A 19543-nucleotide genomic window follows, 5' to 3' on the forward strand; every position below is an offset into this window, starting at 1 on the left:
GGGAATAAAAATACTTTTATATAGAAGCGGTTGAATATGTCGGAGCAATTTGACAAGTATCATTTCTACGCCGGTGTCATAAAACGACTATTACTCTTCACAGGACTGTTGCCAACCAGGAAGCCGAGTACGCTTTATCGACTAGTCACCTTCGTCCACGGTTCGGTTTCGTTCCTCGTCTGTAGTGCTATCCTAAATTTTTGCTATCAACACATCACCCATCTCCATCTCTTCTTGAAAGGACTCAGTTGGGCTCTGAGTTTTTTAACTGGTTTACAAAAAGTAATGAGATTTTTTTAGCGTAGTGCGTACGGGGGTGTTGGTAGTGGTATTTTTATCTCTCCACTTTGTCATATTTACGCCAAGTAAATTAAGACTATGGATCAGTCGACTAACCTCACTTGGAATTTTCAAAATCGAAATTCTTTGACACAGTTTGACCGATTAAAAAAGGATCTGTCAGCCTACGCGGGACCGATGGCAAAAAGCGGCAAAGAATTTCGATTTTGAAAATTCCAGGTGAGGTTAGTCGATTACTGATCCATCCACTTAATATATCTCGCTTTCTCGAGCATGCTGACGCGTTCCCTAGGCATCAAATCAGAACCAGATAGAATCAGCTCATCAGTAGCAAATTTCGGATGCGCTTTAATAATATTCGCGAAGATGTCTTGTTTTTTGCTTTACCGAGGCCGTCTGGTCGAGCTTCATGCCGAGCTCGCGATGACATTCGAATTGGATTTGTACGACGTTGAGCTGCGTCCGATTCTGTTATCGTCTCTGCAATCGTTCTATTTGCCTTCGTTGTCTCTGTCAACGATGACGGGTGCGGTGATAGCCTTGCAATTGATTACGCCAATACTCTTGATAATAATTCAACTGGCTCATGGATCGGATGTACTCAAGCTCATCCTACCATTTCCGGCCTCTTATCCCTGGCGGCCAAGCGCCAATACCTGGCTCTACTTGAGTCACTACACCATCGAAATTTACGCGGGAGTGTGCCTCTACCTTTTCACCTCGTTGATCGACGCGCTTTTTGGTTATTACATTTTCCAAATTACTGGACAACTCCGCGCGTTGGCGCATCGCATAAGGAATTTCAACTGTAGTGACAATTATCGGAAAGTCATTAGCGAGTGCATCAAAAGACATTACATTCTTACGAAATGTCAAAAACATCTCGGACGAATATATGGACCCATAGTCCTCTGGATGCTCGTCGCTAATGCGTTAGTCATGTGCGCTCTCATGTATCAAGCTACTCAGGTAAGTCCCATTTATATTTACCTGGACACGCACCCGAGAATAAATATTCGAACAGCGGTAAAAAGAATTGTTTTATTTCTCATAGCGGGGCGGGGTTGAAATTCCGAACGGTGATAAATCAGAAGGCTCAAAAGTCCGACAACCGCGCTAGTGCGATATATCTATATATTTCGAGTCCCAGCTAGATTTTCGGACTTTTGAGCCTTCTGATTTCTCACCGTTCGGAATTTCAACTCCGCCCCCTCATAGCAAAAAGACCAATACCCATACTTTTTACTCAAAACACTCAAAAGTTTTTTTCACTATAAGAACAGTAAAAAATGTTAAAAAAAAAACGATATTTATGGTAAAAAGTCACACGTATTCGGTAGTATACATTGGTGCATTTATCTATGCATTATGACAGTCTATACTGTTCTGACGGTAAACATTTGTCATTTACAATAAATTTTCATTTACCAGTAAATGCTAGTCTGACATATGATAAATAACACTCGAAAACTAAACAAAATATAGTTCTCACGTGCATCACTTTTTGCTTTAAAGGACGAAAAATTCAAAAAAATACTATGCTCTTTGTAATCGATGCCTAAGTACTTTGATAATTGTTGAAAAATAAAATATATTCCTTACTACTAGATAAAACGAATCCGTTTTCTCCGTGTAATTTTGTATCCCCGAAAGGTGCAAGCACTTCATTCAAGTTCCGCGTTACGTTAATGCTTTTTATTGCGTCACTTCCATCATGACGATTGCAAAAGTTTATCGTTTATTTCGTACAGTTGTTTTTCATCCTGTTGCTTGCTATTTCTGCGACAGGACAAAATAATTTATGACCAAGTCTTGATTTTGAAACTCAGCTGTTGCGCCATTCAATCCGAATATGATTTTTTTGTGCTCGTACTCGAATTGTGTTCAGGTGCCTCCATCCAAGATGGCGGTGATCGTGGTTTACGTGATTATGAAATCAATGCAAACTTTGGTTTATGGATGGTTTGGAACATCTTTAGAAATCGAGGTACTTTTTAATCAATTGCGACGAATGTAAAAAGAAAATGGGAAAGTGAAATAAAAGATATGCTAGAAAAACAGTCGTGTCTGATAATATGAAATTGTGAGACAATAAGGCAAGTCCTGTAAGGATTATTTTTTCTCATTCTATCAGAAGGACATGTTTCGGGAATCGATATACGCGAGCGATTGGCCAGGTTCTGGAGAAAAGCGTCTTATGACCGATGTCCTAATCATGATGTCGTATAAGCCGCTCGTACTCAAGGCATGCTCTCTGTCAAACATATCCATCGACATGTTCGTTGCTGTAAGGCCCATACGTGAGAATAGCATTAGACGAAATAATACTAAAAAATCTTTAATCAATTTTTCAACACATTTTTAACAAATACGTTATGTATTCATTCAAAATTTTTCATTATCTCGGCATGGGCGGTTCTATATCAATGTTTTGCGTTTATAAATTTCTGTGCACACTCCTTTGTTTTTTTAGGTTTCCAACACTGCTATCTCGTACTTCTTTCTTCTACGGACGTTGGAGGACAAGGACAACGATTCATAGAGGCTTGAGTCTCGTACCATTTCCGATTTTTTCTTGTGGCAAACGGAAAAATTTACAAATTTCATAAATGTACAAATGGAGTCACTTCGTTAACTTTATTTCGTACATCAAGAAGTTTTCTTTCAATGTTGCGCACGATTCACATGCTGCAATACAAAAAAAATTCGTCAAAATAATGTTTTTTGGAGGCTTTTTTCAAGTGATAAATTATTGTTATTTCATCCTCATTCTCATTTCGTCAAATTCATCAACTTATAGAAAAATTTCTATTGAGTATGAGTCAAGAGTGGAGTGAGTGTTTTATTCCGCAAATGACGTCAACGAGGGGTGAAAAAGTTGTACGGCGGGTCTCACCTGATCAGACGAGAACATACATCCTCAAATATCGTTCTTGTTATCGCGGGAGCATAGTTCGATAGAAAATGGAATTTCTCGGCTCGATACCGAGCGAAGAGGACGGTGAACCCGCTCGAAAAACCACACACTGATAATTGGATGCCGTCCGAACGAGTTGGCGACAATCGGACACCACTTCAAAATTTTTTGTACATTTTCGTAGCAAAAAGAAACTACAAAATAGAAAATAAGACAAAAACACGTAAAAGACTCTGCGCATGCGATACTGCGTACTAAATTATTCTTGAAACCGAATGGCGACGGGTCGGAAGGCTTTTGCGGGAGTGTAAGAAAATGTTGGAGGTATGGAAGTAAAATTATTGCAAAGTGCATAAGAATTCGGTGCATACGGTATTGTACAAGAAGAAGAAAGAAAATGAAAAGGGAAAAAAATGCTACAAGAGCACACACGTTGAATTATTCCTCTCACCGAATGGTTATATCTTCGACGTCTCTTTTGGGGGAGAATTATCAAAGACAAAAGTTGGAAGTAGGGTTGCCGCAAATACTTGCACACCACATTGTGTTTCTCTTAGACATGGTGGCTCGTGAGTGAAAAACTACAAAAGAAAGAGACGAATGCACGAGCCTAAATAACCCTTGGTGATAGTACGCGATCAATTATTCTCCACACCGAATGACTACGCGATCCGAGCCTATTTAAAAATGGAGTAATTTCGTATGTCTCGATGGTTATACGCAGACAAAATATTTGATCGCATTCAAAAATGATCAGGTGTAGACTTGCAGATATGAAGTTTTCAACTCAAAATTTCAATCGCAAACATGGCGTGGAAATATTCATAATATACATGTCGCTACGTCACATTGTCAAACTTTAGAGGTGTCCATTGCATTTCGAAGATACAAATTTTGATATCATGAGAAACAAAGCACCCAATGACTTATTGAAATAAATTTCCAAATTCTTTATGTAACTACTCAAGTGAATACGTATGTACGGATACTGCCGTACAATTTCGTTCTTTTATGATTGATTTTTATTTGAAGGAAAAATTTCAATGAAAAGTAATGGGCCGGACAAGTACATTTAACACATATTTAAACATAATTTGTACATATCTGTACGCTTTATATGATTTTTTTGACACTTTAAAAAATAATAACAGATTTGTATTCTTTTTAAATATGATGTTTTTTCATGATTTGTAAAACTCTTTTCGAATTGGTGTGTTGAAATTATTTACAGTTGGTTTCATCATTTTTTTTTTCGAATTTTGTTTTTACATTTTTCGTGCTATGATCAGGAAACACGAGACCATCAATGTACTTGCCCCAATCTTTTTTCCCTAGGGCTTTAATATTCCGTAAAAGAAAACATGCCTCGGGCGGTTGGCAAAAAAATTGGAAATAATTTTGTTCCAACGGTGACGACGACAATGAATCTTTTCGCGAATGACGAAAACTGAAAATTTCACAGATCTTACCTATTCGGCTGGGGAATGCTTCGAGAAACGTCGAATGTGTCACTCGAAAAAAAGCTTTTCGAAGCAGCTTACACGCGCGATGATCGGGACAGTACAATGCTCGTGTTGTTTGGACGGTGGTTCGAATGAAAATGAAAATTCAGCTCGATAAAGAACGAAGCGGGCAACGAACTCGTTGACAATAAAAACAACGCGCGGGTTCGATGCCCCCCTGCAAAATTGCCAACAATTGCTATCCCCTTTGAAAATTCACTTAAAAACGTTCGCGGTGAAGAGCGATAACAATGAGAAGCGAGGAGAAAAGGCGCAGAATACTTGACACAATAATGACGATCGAATAACATTCCGAACTGCGAGTGCTGACTATCGATTAAATCCATTTATGGAGATGAATTATAAAAACAATTGGACGTCGAGGTCGTGGGTCTGTTGCTTCATGTTGGGAAAGGTCTATTAAAAAAATTATTACCTACTGTGAATCGATCGAGGTCCGTTTTGAAAAAGAGGTAGAGAAAGGCGAAATTGCAGCTTCACTGGAAAATGTTGGAGGAAAAGCGTAAACGATAATCGATATAATCCGAAAGCAGGTACCGAAACTTGCATCGTTGTTCATCGAGTCCAAGAGAATTATTATTGCGCGCATTATCTCGTTAATAATGAACGACAGAGAGGAAATTCCCGGTTATACGACAAATTTTTTGCGGGAAGCAATTTCAGTCACAGTAATTTTTCTCGTTGCGCGAATTAACTGCTTGTTTTCTGTTCCCTGCATTCTTAGCAGTCCCCGAGGATAAACTGGGAATAAAAATAATTTTATATAGAAGCGGTTGAATATGTCGGAGCAATTTGACAAGTATCATTTGTACGCCGGTGTCATAAAACGACTATTACTCTTCACAGGACTGTTGCCAAGCAGAAAGCCGAGTACGCTTTATCGACTGGTCACCTTCGTCCACGGTTCGGCTACGTTCCTCCTCTGTTGTGCTATCCTAAATTTTTGCTATCAACACATCGCCCATCTCCATCTCTTCTTGAAAGGACTCAGTTGGGCTCTGAGTTTTTTAACTGGTTTACAAAAAGTAATGAGAGTTTTTTAGCGTAGTGCGTACGGGGGTGTTGGTAGTGGTATTTTTATCTCTCCACTTTGTTGTATGTTCCTTACGCCAAGTAAATTAAGAGGATGGATCAGTAGTCGACTAACCTCACCTGGAATTTTCAAAATCGAAATTCTTTGACACAGTTTGACCGATTGAAAAAAGGCTCTGTCAGCCTACGCGGGACCAATGGCAAAAATCAGCAAAGAATTTCGATTTTGAAAATTCCAGGTGAGGTTAGTCGACTACTGATCCATCTTCTTAATATATCTCATTCGTGTTACGAACTTTGCTCCTCGGACAAAATATCCGCGACAAAAGAACCGCGACAAAATAACCGTAGCTAAAATAACCGCGGATAAAATAACCATGCATAAAAATCCCGCACACACATTGAAAGTGCTCTGCACCCACCCAACGATCCCGCACACACATCGAAAGTGCTCTGCATCCACCCAACGATCCCGCACACACATCGAATGGAAGGTAGCGGATATTTTATACATGGTTATTTTATCTAAGGTTATTTTACCCGCAGTTATTTTTTCTGCGGTTATTTTGTCGTGGATATTTTGTCCGAGGAGCAAACATTACGGAACCATCTCGTTTGCTCGAGCAGCGTGGTGACGCATGCCCTAGGCATCAAATCAGAACCAGATAGAATCAGCTCAGTAGCAAATTTCGAATGCGCTTTAATAATATTCGCGAAGATGTCTTGTTTTTTGCTTTACCGAGGCCGTCTGGTCGAGCTTCATGCCGAGCTCGCGATGACATTCGAATTGGATTTGTACGACGTTGAACTGCGTCCGGTTCTGTTATCGTCTCTGCAATCGATCTATTCACCTTCGTTGTCCCTGTCAACGATGACGGGTGCGGTAGTAGGCTTGCAATTGATTACGCCAATACTCTTGATAATAATTCAACTATCTCATGGAGCGGACGTGCTCAAGCTCATCCAACCATTTCCGTCCTCGTATCCCTGGCAGCCAAGCGCTAATACCTGACTCTACTTGAGTCACTACACCTTCGAAATCTACGCGGGAGTGTCCCTTTACCTTTTCACCACGTTGATCGACGCGCTTTTTGGTTATTACATTTTCCAAATTACTGGACAACTCCGCACGTTGTCGCATCGCGTAAGGAAATTAAACTGTAGTGACAATTATCGCAGAGTCATTAGCGAGTGCATCAAAAGACATTACATTCTTACGAAATGTCAAAAACATCTCGGACAAATATATGGACCCATAGTCCTCTGGATGCTCGTCGCTAATGCGTTAGTCATATGCGCTCTCATGTATCAAGCTACTCAGGTAAGTCCCATTTATATTTACCTGGACACGCACCTGAGAATAAATATTCGCAGAGCAGTAAAAAGAATTGTTTTATTTCTCATAGCAAAAAGACCAATACCCATACTTTTTATTCAAAAGACTCAAAAGTTTTTTTCACTATAAGAACAGTAAAAAATGTTAAAAAAAAACGATATTTATTGTAAAATGATAAATAACACTCGAAAACAAAACAAAATATAGTTCTCACGTGCATCACTTTTTGCTTTAAGGGACGAAAAATTAAAAAAAAAATACTATGCTCGTTGTAATCGATGCCTAAATACTTTGAAAATTGTTGAAAAATAAAATATATTCCTTACTAGATAAAACGAATCCGCTTTCTCCGTGTAATTTTGTATCCCCGAAAGGTGCAAGTACTTCATTCAAGTTCCGCGTTACGTTAATGCTTTTTGCGTCACTTCCATCATTACGATTGCAAAAGTTTATCATTTATTTCGTACAGTTGTTTTTCATCCTGTTGCTTGATATTTCTGCGACAGGACAAAATAATTTATGACCAAGTCTTGATTTTCAAACTCAGCAGTTACGCCATTTAATCCGAATATGATTTTTTTGTGCTTGTACTCGATTTGTGTTCAGGTGCCTCCATCCAAGATGGCGCTGATCGTGGTTTACGTAGTTATGAAATCAATGCAAACTTTGGCTTATGGATGGTTTGGAACATATTTAGAAATCGAGGTACTTTTTAATCAATTGCGACGAATGTAAAAAGAAAATGGGAAAGTGAAATAAAAGATATGCTAGAAAAACAGCCCTGTCTGATAATATGAAAGTGTGAGACAATAAAGCAAGTCCTGTAAGGATTATTTTTTCTCATTCTATCAGAACGACATGTTTCGGGAATCGATATACGCGAGCGATTGGCCAGGTTCTGGAGAAAAGCGTCTTATGACCGATGTCCTAATCATGATGTCGTATAAGCCGCTCATACTCAAGGCATGCTCTCTGTCAAACATATCCATCGACATGTTCGTTGCTGTAAGGCCCATACGTGAGAATAGCATTAGACGAAATAATACTAAAAAATCTTTAATTCATTTTTCAACACATTTTTAACAAATACGTTACGTATTCATTCAAAAATTTTCATTATCGCGGCATCGGCGGTTCTATATCAACGTTTTGCGTTTATAAATTTCTGTGCACACTCTTTTGTTTTTTTAGGTTTCCAACACTGCTATCTCGTACTTCTTTCTTCTACGGACGTTGGAGGACAAGGACAACGATTCTTAGAGGCTTGAGTCTCGTACCATTTCCGATTCTTTCTTGTGGCAAACAAAAAAATTTACAAATTTCATAAATGTACAAATGGAGTCACTTCGTTAACTTTATTTCATACATCAAGAAGTTTTCTTTCAATGTTGCGCACGTTTCACATATGCTGCATTACAAAAAAAATTCTTCAAAATAATGTTTTTTTGAAGGTTTTTTTCATGGGATAAATTATTGTTATTTTATCCTCATTCTCGTTTCGTCGAATTCATCAACTTATAGAAAAATTTCTGTTGACCAAGAGTCAAGGGTGGAGCAAGTGCTTCATTCCGCAAATGACGTCAACGAGGGGTAAGAAAGTTGTACGGCGGGTCTCACCTGATCGGACGAGAACATAGATCCTCAAATATCAGTCTTGATGTTTACACTTTGATTTAGTCATACAGGCCTGACTGCGGAGCATCCGTGATGTTATCGGGAGCGTAGTTCGATAGAAAATGGAATTTCTCGTCTCGACACCGAGCGAAGAGGACGGTGAACCCGCTCGAAAAACAGCACACTGACAATTGGATGCCGTTCGAACGAGTTGGCGACAATCGGACACCACTTGAAAATTTCTTGTACATCTTCGTAGCAAAAAAAGAAACTACGAAATAGAAAATAAGACAAAAACACGTAAAAGACTCTGCGCATGCAATATTGCGTGCTAAATTATTCTTGAAACCGAATGGCGGCGCGTTGGAAGGCTTTTACGGGAGTGTAAGAAAATGTTGGAGGTATGGAAGTAGAATAATTACAAAGTGCATAAGAATTCGGTGCATACGGTATTGTACAAAAAGAACAAAGAAAATGGAAAGCGAGAAAAACGCTACGAAAGCACACGCGTAGAATTATTCCTGTGACCGAACGGTTATACCTTCGAAGCCTTTTTTTGGGAGAGAATTATCAAAGACATAAGTTGGAGGTAGGGTGGTCGCGAATAATTGCCACCACTTTGTATTTCTCTTAGGGCAGGGTATCACCTGGCGGCCCGTGAGTGAAAAACTACGAAAGAAATGCACGAGCCTAAATAACCCTTCGCGTAGCGGGCAGAAAGGTTGAAGACCTTTTGCTGAACAATTGAGAATAAAAAATTTGCGTGCAACCACTCGAATTTTAGAGCCCTCACTTTCAGCAAGGGTATTTTTTTATGACCATGCTGTTTTCATAATTATGCGACGACGAACTCTTGAAATTGAGACTGATCTGTGAAAACCGAATTGCAATTCGACTGACGAATATTGGAGAGGGGAAACGTAATTATTAATCAATATAGAGATCGCCGCGAACGAGTGAAGGTACGCTGAAAAATTTGCGTCGTTTGAAAAGTATGGTTATTATTGGGTATTACGTTGTTGATAATAAATGAAGATGCGCATAAAGTCTTCGCTCGAAGAGTGAATTTTTCAGCGTGCAATTTCATTCCTCGTATAAGCTCTCTCGGTTACGTGAATTTAATTCTTCCATCAATTTGCATGTCCCCACGTTGTTCGGTGAATGCTCGAGACATTTGACGGAAATAAAAATTCGCGTATAAAGTCTGAATATGCGGGATCAATGGAAGACGTATCGTTTGTACGCTAATACCATAAAACGACTGCTGCTCTTCACAGGGTTGTGGCCAAGCAGGAGACCGAGTACGTTTTATCGACTGGTCACCGTTGTTCATGGTTTTGCTTCATTTCTGACGTGCTGTGCTTTACTCAATTTTGCCTATCAACATATCGAAACTCTCCCTCTTTTCTTCAAAGGATTTGGTTCGGCTCTGAGTTTCCTAACGATCCTACAAAAAGTAATAGAGCGAGTTAAGCTTTTGAGCGCGTTTACAAAGTCTCGGAAGTGTTACTCTCATATCCGAATGACGTTTATTTCCTAAATAATGTCCAAATAATGCAACTACTTCGTTCAAGCCCCTTTCCTCATTCTCAAATGTTTGAATTTTTAAAATACAGTCGTATCCTGTACGCAATACGATAGAAAATTGGCTTTTTGTTACAAAGTAGTTGAACCATTTGGATTAGAAATGTCATCGATTGTAAAAATGGAAAAAAATCGATTGAAAAGATATGATTATTTTCGTAAAGATGATTTGTTTGACGTTTTATCGACGGCGTCTGGTGAAACTGCACGACGATCTCGCAACGACGTTTGATTTGGATCTGAACGATATTGAACTGCGGCCCGTTCTGCTGTCACCTCTCCTGTCGTTCTACGAACCCTCCTTGACACTTTCGACAGTAACATACATGACGATCGCGGTGCACTGGGTAACACCGATTCTCTTCCTGGGCATTCAGATTGCCCACGGAGTTCAAGTCCTCAAATTTATCCTGCCATATCCGACCGCGTATCCCTGGCAAGCGAATGCCAATATGTGGCTCTACTTGAGCCACTACGCGTTTGAAATCTACGCCGGTATATGCGTCGTCACTTTCACATCGTTGATCGACGCCCTTTTCGGTTTTTATATCTTTCAAATCTGTGGACAACTCCGTACGTTGTCCTGTCGTCTACGGAATTTTAAATCAACTGCGAATTATCGACAAGTTCTACGCGAGTGTATCGACAGACATCAAATTTTAACGAGATGCCAAAATCATCTGGAACGTATTTATGGGCCGATAGTCCTCTGGATGCTGGTGACCAACGCGATGCTCATGTGCGCTCTCATTTATCAAGCTACCCACGTGAGTCATTAAAAAGCCATCCCAACATTCAACTCCGCACAAATTGCATGTTTTTTCTTCATTTTTAATAGGTCAGTCCGACAAAAGCTGCGGTCGCCGTGACTTACATAGTCATGAAATCTGTGCAAACATTAACTTATGGATGGTTCGGATCACTGTTGGAACACGAAGTATAATTTTGAGTTTATTTATCTGCCAAAATCTCGCATGAAACGAGAAACGACTACGACAATAAAAGAATATGGATCGTCGGACGATTCGGAGATCGCATGTTCAACACTTTCGTTTTTTCTTGAATTCTATCAGAACGGAATGTTTCGGGAAGCGATATACGCGAGTGATTGGCCAGGTTCCGGTGAAAAGCGACTCATGACCGATGTGCTCATTATGATGACGTATAAACCGTTCGTTCTCAAGGCATGCTCCCTGTCGAACATATCCATCGATATGTTTGTTACTGTGAGTCCAACAATATTTGAGCAATAATAATACACAAACGGGGAAAAAACATCTCCTGCGCAGACGTCAAAAGAATTTTAGTCACATCGACTTCTCCGGAAAACACCTCGCAAGTATGCTCATTTACGTCAAAATTGCTCTTTTTAGGTTTGCAATACTGCCATTTCGTATTACTTGCTGTTAAAAACGCTCGAGGAACCCAGCCACAACCGATGAAATCAACAAGTCATAAAACTTTGGTGCCGAATATTATTCTTCACCAGTTCAAACAAAAACTTGACAACCAATACATCCAACTTTCGAAATGTTTTTCGATGCGTCTCAATTGATTTTATCAGCACAGTTCACTACTGGGTAACGATTGAAAACGAAAAAATACATTTATTGAATAAATTTTTCGTCTTGTTTTCATGAAAATGTTGTTACGAAAACAGACCGGTATTTCGCGCCCAAACAGTAGAAGATGTTGCATTAACCGCGCGGTCTCCGAAATCGGAGTCCTCGATATTATGATATTGGTGCATTTTACGTTTGATTACTGCCAAAAAATTAGGCAACCAATCAACGAAACATTACCGAATTCGGAATTAATTTGGTCGTGCTATGGAAGTGAAGCCAAAGGCTCGGGAGGAAGCGGATAAGATTTTTTGGGAAAATGCTTCGAAGAAATTGAGTTCATTTAATGTTTGAATGTTGAATTTTTTTGGGTCATGCTTTATTACACAAATGATGTTTACGAGTACCTGATCGAACGGAGATGTAAATCCAGGGGAGCGTCCGTGGTGTTATCGAGAGCGTAGTTCGATAGAAAATGCAATTTCTCAGCTCGACACCGAGCGAAGAGAACGATGAACCCGTTTGAAAAACATGCAGAACAGTCACAATTACGTCTTCGTAGTAAAAAAAAAAAACCCTATGAAATAAAAAAAGTGAGAAAAACACGGGAAAAGTTCTGGGATACCGTGCGTATTAAATTATTTTTGAAACCGAATAGCCACGCGATCAAAGGTTTTTGCGGGAGCGTCAAAAAATGTTGGAGGTAGAGAATTAGGATGATCGCAGAGTGCACTGGAATAATCCGGTGATACATTTTTGTATAAAAAGAGCAACGCGATGGTGGGAAGCGAGAGAAACCGTACGAGAGCACGTGTTAAATAATTCCACGAACCAAACGGTTGCACTTACAATGTCTGTTGGGGGTGAATGATCGAAAAAAGCTCCAGTTATAAGAAGACCTCATAATTGCACATCACTTTGTACTTCTTTTAGTCATAGAAAGAACATAAAAGTACGATAACAGCTCTTCGATAATGGATGATAAATAATTGGACGAGCCGAGTTGAGAGTTTTTTTTCGGGGTCAATTACCAAAAAAAGTCGAAGATAGGGAAGTCGATGACCCTTTGCTCCTCGTCAGGCGTTAACTCACGTAAAGTGTAAAAAAGTATGAGACCGATCGCAAGAATTCCTGAATACTTTTCGCAGGTATACGTGACATTTTTTTCTGACAATGCTTTCCCTAGAATTAGCCTACCCCCGAATTTTTTCCGAGTACAACCGGTTGATAAAAACCAAACGCCATATGAGCCGATGAATACCAAAGTACGAGGATAAACGTTAATCGATGGAAAGCGAACGTTGTGCAACAAAACAAGTATCAACGTGTGTACGATGAAAAACTTGAATCGTTCAGAAGGTATATAGATGTCATTGCACATTATCTCGTAAATAATAAACGAAGAATGCTTTCATCCCGATCGTTTCGGATCAGGCGCGCCTAAGGGTCTATGACTCCACTGCGCGAGCAGCTCTTGTAGAAGATCCAAATATGTCGAGTCAATTTGACAAGTATCATGTTTACGGCGGTACGATAAAACGGCTGGTGCGCTTTACGGGATTTTGGCCGAATCCGAATCCGAGTTTCCTCTATCGGTTGCTCCCCGTTGTTCACGGTTTAGCTGCGCTTCTCATGTGTTCGGCGACACTTAATTTTTGTCATCAACACAATTCGAATCTTCACCTCTTTTTAAAAGGACTCGGTTTGGCTCTGAGTTTCCTCACGATCATACAAAAAGTAACGTAAACTTCATTGCAGTGAATTTTAAAAGTTTCGCGTGCTACTCGGGTCTCCGAGTGAAGTCCCTTTTGCTCAAATCGTGCAAACCTTTCGTTCGGCTCCGCGAAAGAATGCCGAACGACAAAAGGCCGGCGACTATACGCCGAGCGACAATATCACAAATAACACTCTCCTCACACACATATATAATAAAATAATATAAGTATAAATAATTCAAGTATACAATATGTTATATGCTTTTCACAACATTCATTTTCATTCGTAACTGTCGATAGAATATATTTACTTTTTTTATTGTTTGAAGCACTCTCGATGTATCTGAGGTATTTTGTCGCCGGCGTTTAGTCGCTCGACGTTTTCGAATCGGCGTTTTGTCCTGTCACCCTTTTGTTCGCATTCCTACTGCGCGTCATTCGAAGCGATTTCAAATCGGCATGGAAATATCAGAAAACAGAGTTCGTCGATTTTCCCAACTCGAAACAAACTTTTTCTAAACACATAATTCTTATGACATGCAAACTGTTGCATTGTATTTCATCACTAGAAATTTTCATTTCTAGAAAATGGAAAGAATCGATCTTAAAATGTAATGGAAATTCGTAATAATAGCTGAAAATTAAAAATGTTGAGTTCGACTCGTTCGTACAGCTGTTTTTGAAAACGAAAGGAGAAAAAATGATATTGGAAACGAATCGAGTTGCACCATTTGATTGAGAAATGTCGCGTCGTTTGAAAATCTCTAGCAATAAACGTTTCATAACTTGTCGAATGTACGCGGTGATGATTGTTGTGAAGATGTCTTGTTTGACGTTTTACCGAGAACGTCTGATGAAACTTCATACCGATCTCGCAATCTCATTTGATTTGGATATGAATGACACTCAACTGCGTCCGATTCTACTGTCACCTCTGCAATCGTTTTATTCGCCATCATTGATACTGTCGATGGTGACGTACACGACGATCGGGATGTATTGGATTACGCCGATTCTATTGATAGTGATCCAGCTGGCGCATGGGGTCGATCACGTTAAATACCTTACACCATTTCCGACCGCGTATCCTTGGCGCATCGATGCCAATACCTGGCTGTATTTGAGCATGTACGCGTTCGAAATTTATGGTGGAATAGTTGCCTCATTCACCTCTTCGTTCGATGCCCTTTTTGGTTATTATGTATTTCAAATTACCGGACAACTTCGCACGTTGTCCTATCGCATTACGAATTTAAAATCGAACGAAAACTATCGCAAAGTGATAAGCGAGTGTATCAGCAGGCATCAGGTTTTAACGAAATGTCAAGATTATCTCGAACAAGTTTATGGACCCATTGTCATCTGGATGTTAGTGAGCAATGCGATGGTCATGTGCACCCTCATTTATCAAGCTGCACACGTAAGTCTTCAGTTTAAGCTTTGTAAGGGTTCTATTGATGTATTTCTCTAGCCGAGAGTTTTCGATGCCTGAATACTCCATTGTGTAACGCTACCCTGGCGGATCGCGACACCGTATCGTTTGACACATTTTTAACCGAAATATTTCGGTATCGATACCGATTTGACCGAAAACAGTATTGATACCGTTACAAAACGGTATATATCCCAATTTGATTCTATTTGGTATCGATACCGAAATTTTTCGGTAAACAACCAATCTGGAAGCCACGCAGATTCAATATCGATACGAAACAGAATCGATATAAATCCTGATTCAGAACCCACGCAAAAACTATCGTTGTTGCATTTAAGGCCCGCTACACACGGTCAATAATATTGCACAGTAATATTGCACAATAAGTTTGTATGGTGTGTAGTGCGCCATAAATTTAAGATAGCTGAAACTTCTGTTCAATGATTGCGCGCAATGTTTCAATACTACATCTACACGTTGTTCAATAATATTGTACAATCACCTATATTGAGCAATATTATTGACCGTGTGTAGCAGGCCTAAAAGTCGAAAAAAACCAGATCATCCGAGGGAGACTCCAACCCGGGACCCTCGGAGTTCGAGTCTGGTGCGCGATCCACTACGCCACCAAATATCTTATATCCAAGGACTAACGGAACTCACATATAAACCGTGATTCAGAATTTATATACGAGTCCAGTTGTTTCTTGAATAAAAGTTGTCTGGTAGCGTAGTAAGATAGCGCACTTGATTCAAACTCCGATGGCCCCGTGTTCCAGTCTGCCTCAAATGATTTGGTTTTTTCCGGATTTTACATGCAGCAGCGCTGATCTTTGCGTATCGACTCTGTTTCGTGTCTATACCAAAGCTGCGTGGGTTCCGGACTGGTAGTCATACCGAAAAGTTTCGGTACCGATACCGAAGCGATGTGAGTTCCAAACCGGTACTTATACCGAAAATTTTTGGTTTAGATTCTGCATATCTATATACGCATATATAGATATACAGAATGCCTGTTCGCTATTTTAGGTCTTCTAACTTTTGAGCGCCACCCTAGAGATGCCAAAGTCGCGTGGGTTCCGAATCGGTAGTCCTACCGAAAAGTTTCAGTATCGATACTGAAGCTGCATGGATTCCGAATTAGTAGTCGTACCGAATCTCTTCGGTATCGATACCAATGTTGCGTGGGTTCCGAATCGGCAATCATACCGATAAATTTCGGAAAAAAAGTATCAACCGATACCGATACCGGATACCGAAATTTTATGTCATTGCGATCAGCCAGGCTATTTTTCTGTTATCCACAAATAACCAAGAATTTTGTCCAGGTGAGCCCGGAGATAGCCCTTATTATCGTGTTCTACATGGTCTTGAAATCTGTGCAAACGTTGACTTATGGATGGTTCGGATCGTTTTTAGAATCCGAGGTACGAAGAAGATCGAAACTGAACGAAAAATGAGAGGTCGTCGACACTATCAAATCTGTCTATTGAAATAGAACCCGTCACCTTTATTTTCGCTTTAATTCCGAGCAGAAAAACAAGTTCCGGGAAGCTATATACGGGAGTGACTGGGCAGGTTCTGGCGAAAAGCGACTCATGACCGACGTGCTCATTATGATGACGTACAAACCGTTCGTCCTCAAGGCCTGCTGTCTGTCAAATATATCGATCGATATGTTTATTCCTGTAAGTCCAGCAATATTTGAGCAACAATAATACACAAACGGGGAAAAAACGTCTCCTGCGCAGACGTCAAAAGAATTTTAGTCACATCGACTTCTCCGGAAAACACCTCGCAAATATGCTCATTTACGTCAAAATTGCTCTTTTCAGGTTTGCAATACTGCCGTTTCGTATTACTTGCTGTTACAAACGCTAGAGGAAACCAGCCACAAACGATGATATCAGCAAGTCATAAGACTTTGGTGCCGAATATTATTCTTCACCAGTTCAAACAAAAACTTGACAACCAACACATCCAACTTTCGAAATGTTTTTCGATGCGTCTCAATTGATTTTATCAGCACAGTTCACTACTGGGTCACGATTGAAAATGAAAAAATACATTTATTGAATAAATTTTTTGTCTTGTTTTCATGAAAATGTTGTTACGAAAACAGACCGGTATTTCGCGCCCAAACAGTAGATGATGTTGCATTAACCGCGCGGTCTCCGAAATCGGAGTCCTCGATATTATAATATTGGTGCATTTTACGTTTGATTACTGCCAAAAAATTAGGCAACCAATCAACGAAACATTACCGAATCCGGAATTAATTTGGTCGTGCTATGGAAGCGAAGCCAAAGGCTCGGGAGGAAGCGGATAAGATTTTTTGGGAAAATGCTTCGAAGAAATTGAGTTCATTTAATGTTTGAATGTTGAATTTTTTTTGGGTCATGCTTTATTACAAAAATGATGTTTACGAGTACCTGATCGAACGGAGATGTAAATCCAGGGGAGCGTCCGTGGTGTTATCGAGAGCGTAGTTCGATAGAAAATGCAATTTCTCAGCTCGACACCGAGCGAAGAGGACGATGAACCCGTTTGAAAAACATGCAGAACAGTCACAATTACGTCTTCGTAGTAAAAAAAACCCTATGAAATAAAAAAAGTGAGAAAAACACGGGAAAAGTTCTGGGATACCGTGCGTATTAAATTATTTTTGAAACCGAATAGCCACGCGATCAAAGGTTTTTGCGGGAGCGTCAAAAAATGTTGGAGGTAGAGAATTAGGATGATCGCAGAGTGCACTGGAATAATCCGGTGATACATTTTTGTATAAAAAGAGCAACGCGATGGTGGGAAGCGAGAGAAACCGTACGAGAGCACGTGTTAAATAATTCCACGAACCAAACGGTTGCACTTACAATGTCTGTTGGGGGTGAATGATCGAAAAAAGCTCCAGTTATAAGAAGACCTCATAATTGCACATCACTTTGTACTTCTTTTAGTCATAGAAAGAACATGAAAGTACGATAACAGCTCTTCGATAATGGATGATAAATAATTTGACGAGCCGAGTTGAGTTTTTTTCGGGGTCAATTATTACCAAAAAAAGTCGAAGATAAGGGAAGTCGATGACCCTTTGCTCCTTGTCAGGCGTTAGCTCACGTAAAGTGTAAAAAAATATGAGACCGATCGCAAGAATTCCTGAATACTTTTCGCAGGTATACGTGACATTTTTTTCGGACAATGCTTTCCCTATAATTAGCCTACCCCCGAATTTTTTCCGAGTACAACCGGTTGATAAAAACCAAACGCCATATGAGCCGATGAATACCAAAGTACGAGGATAAACGTTAATCGATGGAAAGCGAACGTTGTGCAACAAAACAAGTATCAACGTGTGTACGATGAAAAACTTGAATCGTTCAGAAGGTATAGATATCATTGCACATTATCTCGTAAATAATAAACGAAGAATGCTTCCATCCCAATCGTTTCGGATCGGGCGCGCCTAAGGGTCTATGACTCCACTGCGCGAGCAGCTCTCGTAGAAGATCCAAATATGTCGAGTCAATTTGACAAGTATCATGTTTACGACGGTACGATAAAACGGCTGGTGCGCTTTACGGGATTTTGGCCGAATCCGAATCCGAGTTTCCTCTATCGGTTGCTCCCCGTTGTTCACGGTTTAGCTGCGCTTATCTTGTGTTCGGCGACACTTAATTTTTGTCATCGATACAACTCGAATCTTCATCTCTTCTTAAAAGGACTCTGCTTGGCTCTGAGTTTCCTCACGATCATACAAAAAGTAACGTAAACTTGATCGCAGTGAATTTTAAAAGTTTCGCGTGCTACTCGGGTCTCCGAGTGAAGTCCCTTTTGCTCAAATCGTGCAAACCTTTCGTTCGACTCCGCGAAAGAATGCCGAACGACAAAGGCCGGTGAATATATGCCGAGCGACAATATCACAAATAACACTCTCCCCACACACATATAATAAAATAATATAGGGTAGTACGGGGCAAATTGAACACTTAAGGATTTAAGCAAGTTTCATTAATGAGCATATGGTCTTTCAACTATTTTTGAATCCCAAAATTGATGCCCAGTTCTTGTTTCCCGAATTTTGCAAAAAAAAAAATTTTGACGCAATACGGATGCGCCCCTCAGAGGCATAAAAATCGAAAAACCGACATTGTTCCCGAATAGAATGTCAATTCGGTAATACGGGAAAAGAAATGGGATTACTCAGGCTCCATTCCTTGCATGTAAATGAAAAGAAATGAGTCTAATCTTGTATCCCATTTCTGTCATGTTTTTGAGGAATGCAAAAAATCAACTTTGGGTCCATCGTGCTGGGGTACACTTCGTGTTCGCACTATATCGGAGTCCCACCATTGATTCATGGCCCTAGTTTCCGGAATGTCTTCAAAAAAAATTTCCGGAACACAACGGACACAGCCTCCGAGACGCATAAAAATCGAAATATCGACATTTTTCGAAATTTAGCAGACAGAAAAAAAGATCACCAAGACAGCCAAGTCCTCGTCTTTTGAAGACGTTTGTTGCATTTTTG

The 19543-nt window shown here is 39.9% G+C and overlaps 5 protein-coding genes and 1 pseudogene across 12 annotated transcripts in view; 5 read left to right on the forward strand and 1 right to left on the reverse strand.

The window, feature by feature from the left end:
- On the forward strand, positions 1-2911 carry LOC122413305 (odorant receptor 4-like). Of its 2 annotated transcripts, XM_043423574.1 has the most exons (5): positions 1-282; positions 667-1269; positions 2189-2287; positions 2435-2587; positions 2774-2911. In XM_043423574.1, exons 1-5 carry the CDS (start codon positions 37-39, stop codon positions 2840-2842), a joined length of 1170 nt encoding a protein of 389 aa, XP_043279509.1. In that variant the 5' UTR covers positions 1-36; the 3' UTR covers positions 2843-2911. The 2 variants fall into 2 exon arrangements, with proteins under 2 accessions (XP_043279509.1, XP_043279511.1); XM_043423576.1 differs by lacking the exon at positions 2189-2287.
- LOC122413292 (uncharacterized) overlaps positions 2857-19543 on the reverse strand; it is a 26669-nt gene continuing 9982 nt past the window's right edge. For 3 of the 7 annotated variants that reach the window (XM_043423545.1, XM_043423542.1, XM_043423543.1), the window contains exon 11: positions 8437-8993. The gene's annotated coding sequence lies outside the window, so the exon portion shown is untranslated. Of the gene's footprint in view, positions 3412-8148; positions 8397-8436; positions 10170-19543 lie in introns of those variants that run through there. The other 4 variants (XM_043423548.1, XM_043423547.1, XM_043423549.1 and 1 more) reach the window with 4 other exon arrangements.
- Positions 5520-9226, forward strand: LOC122413308 (odorant receptor 4-like; annotated as a pseudogene).
- Positions 9933-11880, forward strand: LOC122413319 (odorant receptor 13a-like). The gene is made up of 5 exons (XM_043423597.1): positions 9933-10178; positions 10471-11073; positions 11145-11243; positions 11380-11532; positions 11680-11880. Exons 1-5 carry the CDS (start codon positions 9933-9935, stop codon positions 11746-11748), a joined length of 1170 nt encoding a protein of 389 aa, XP_043279532.1. The 3' UTR covers positions 11749-11880.
- LOC122413307 (uncharacterized) lies at positions 13360-17041 on the forward strand. The gene is made up of 5 exons (XM_043423578.1): positions 13360-13605; positions 14404-15003; positions 16347-16445; positions 16554-16706; positions 16854-17041. The coding sequence occupies exons 1-5, from the start codon at positions 13360-13362 to the stop codon at positions 16920-16922; spliced, it is 1167 nt and encodes a 388-aa protein (XP_043279513.1). The 3' UTR covers positions 16923-17041.
- LOC122413306 (uncharacterized) overlaps positions 18530-19543 on the forward strand; it is a 3608-nt gene continuing 2594 nt past the window's right edge. Inside the window, exon 1 of the mRNA XM_043423577.1 lies at positions 18530-18775. Coding sequence (XP_043279512.1) covers positions 18530-18775 — 246 coding nt within the window. The remainder of the gene's footprint in view (positions 18776-19543) is intronic.

This window comes from Venturia canescens, chromosome 7 (assembly GCF_019457755.1).
Source record: "Venturia canescens isolate UGA chromosome 7, ASM1945775v1, whole genome shotgun sequence".
NCBI classification, from domain to species: Eukaryota; Metazoa; Arthropoda; class Insecta; order Hymenoptera; family Ichneumonidae; genus Venturia; species Venturia canescens.

Excerpts from the sequence above, each read along its gene's own strand:
- LOC122413305 (XM_043423574.1), top strand. The coding sequence starts at position 37 with ATGTCGGAGCAATTTGACAAGTATCATTTCTACGCCGGTGTCATAAAA. Across the intron at positions 1,270-2,188 it reads TCATGTATCAAGCTACTCAG|GTGCCTCCATCCAAGATGGC; the intron begins GTAAGTCCCATT and ends AATTGTGTTCAG. Across the intron at positions 2,588-2,773 it reads CCATCGACATGTTCGTTGCT|GTTTCCAACACTGCTATCTC; the intron begins GTAAGGCCCATA and ends TTGTTTTTTTAG.
- LOC122413319 (XM_043423597.1), top strand. The coding sequence starts at position 9,933 with ATGCGGGATCAATGGAAGACGTATCGTTTGTACGCTAATACCATAAAA. Across the intron at positions 10,179-10,470 it reads TCCTAACGATCCTACAAAAA|ATGATTTGTTTGACGTTTTA; the intron begins GTAATAGAGCGA and ends ATTTTCGTAAAG. Across the intron at positions 11,533-11,679 it reads CCATCGATATGTTTGTTACT|GTTTGCAATACTGCCATTTC; the intron begins GTGAGTCCAACA and ends TGCTCTTTTTAG.
- LOC122413307 (XM_043423578.1), top strand. The coding sequence starts at position 13,360 with ATGTCGAGTCAATTTGACAAGTATCATGTTTACGGCGGTACGATAAAA. Across the intron at positions 13,606-14,403 it reads TCCTCACGATCATACAAAAA|ATGTCTTGTTTGACGTTTTA; the intron begins GTAACGTAAACT and ends ATTGTTGTGAAG. Across the intron at positions 16,446-16,553 it reads GATCGTTTTTAGAATCCGAG|AAAAACAAGTTCCGGGAAGC; the intron begins GTACGAAGAAGA and ends AATTCCGAGCAG.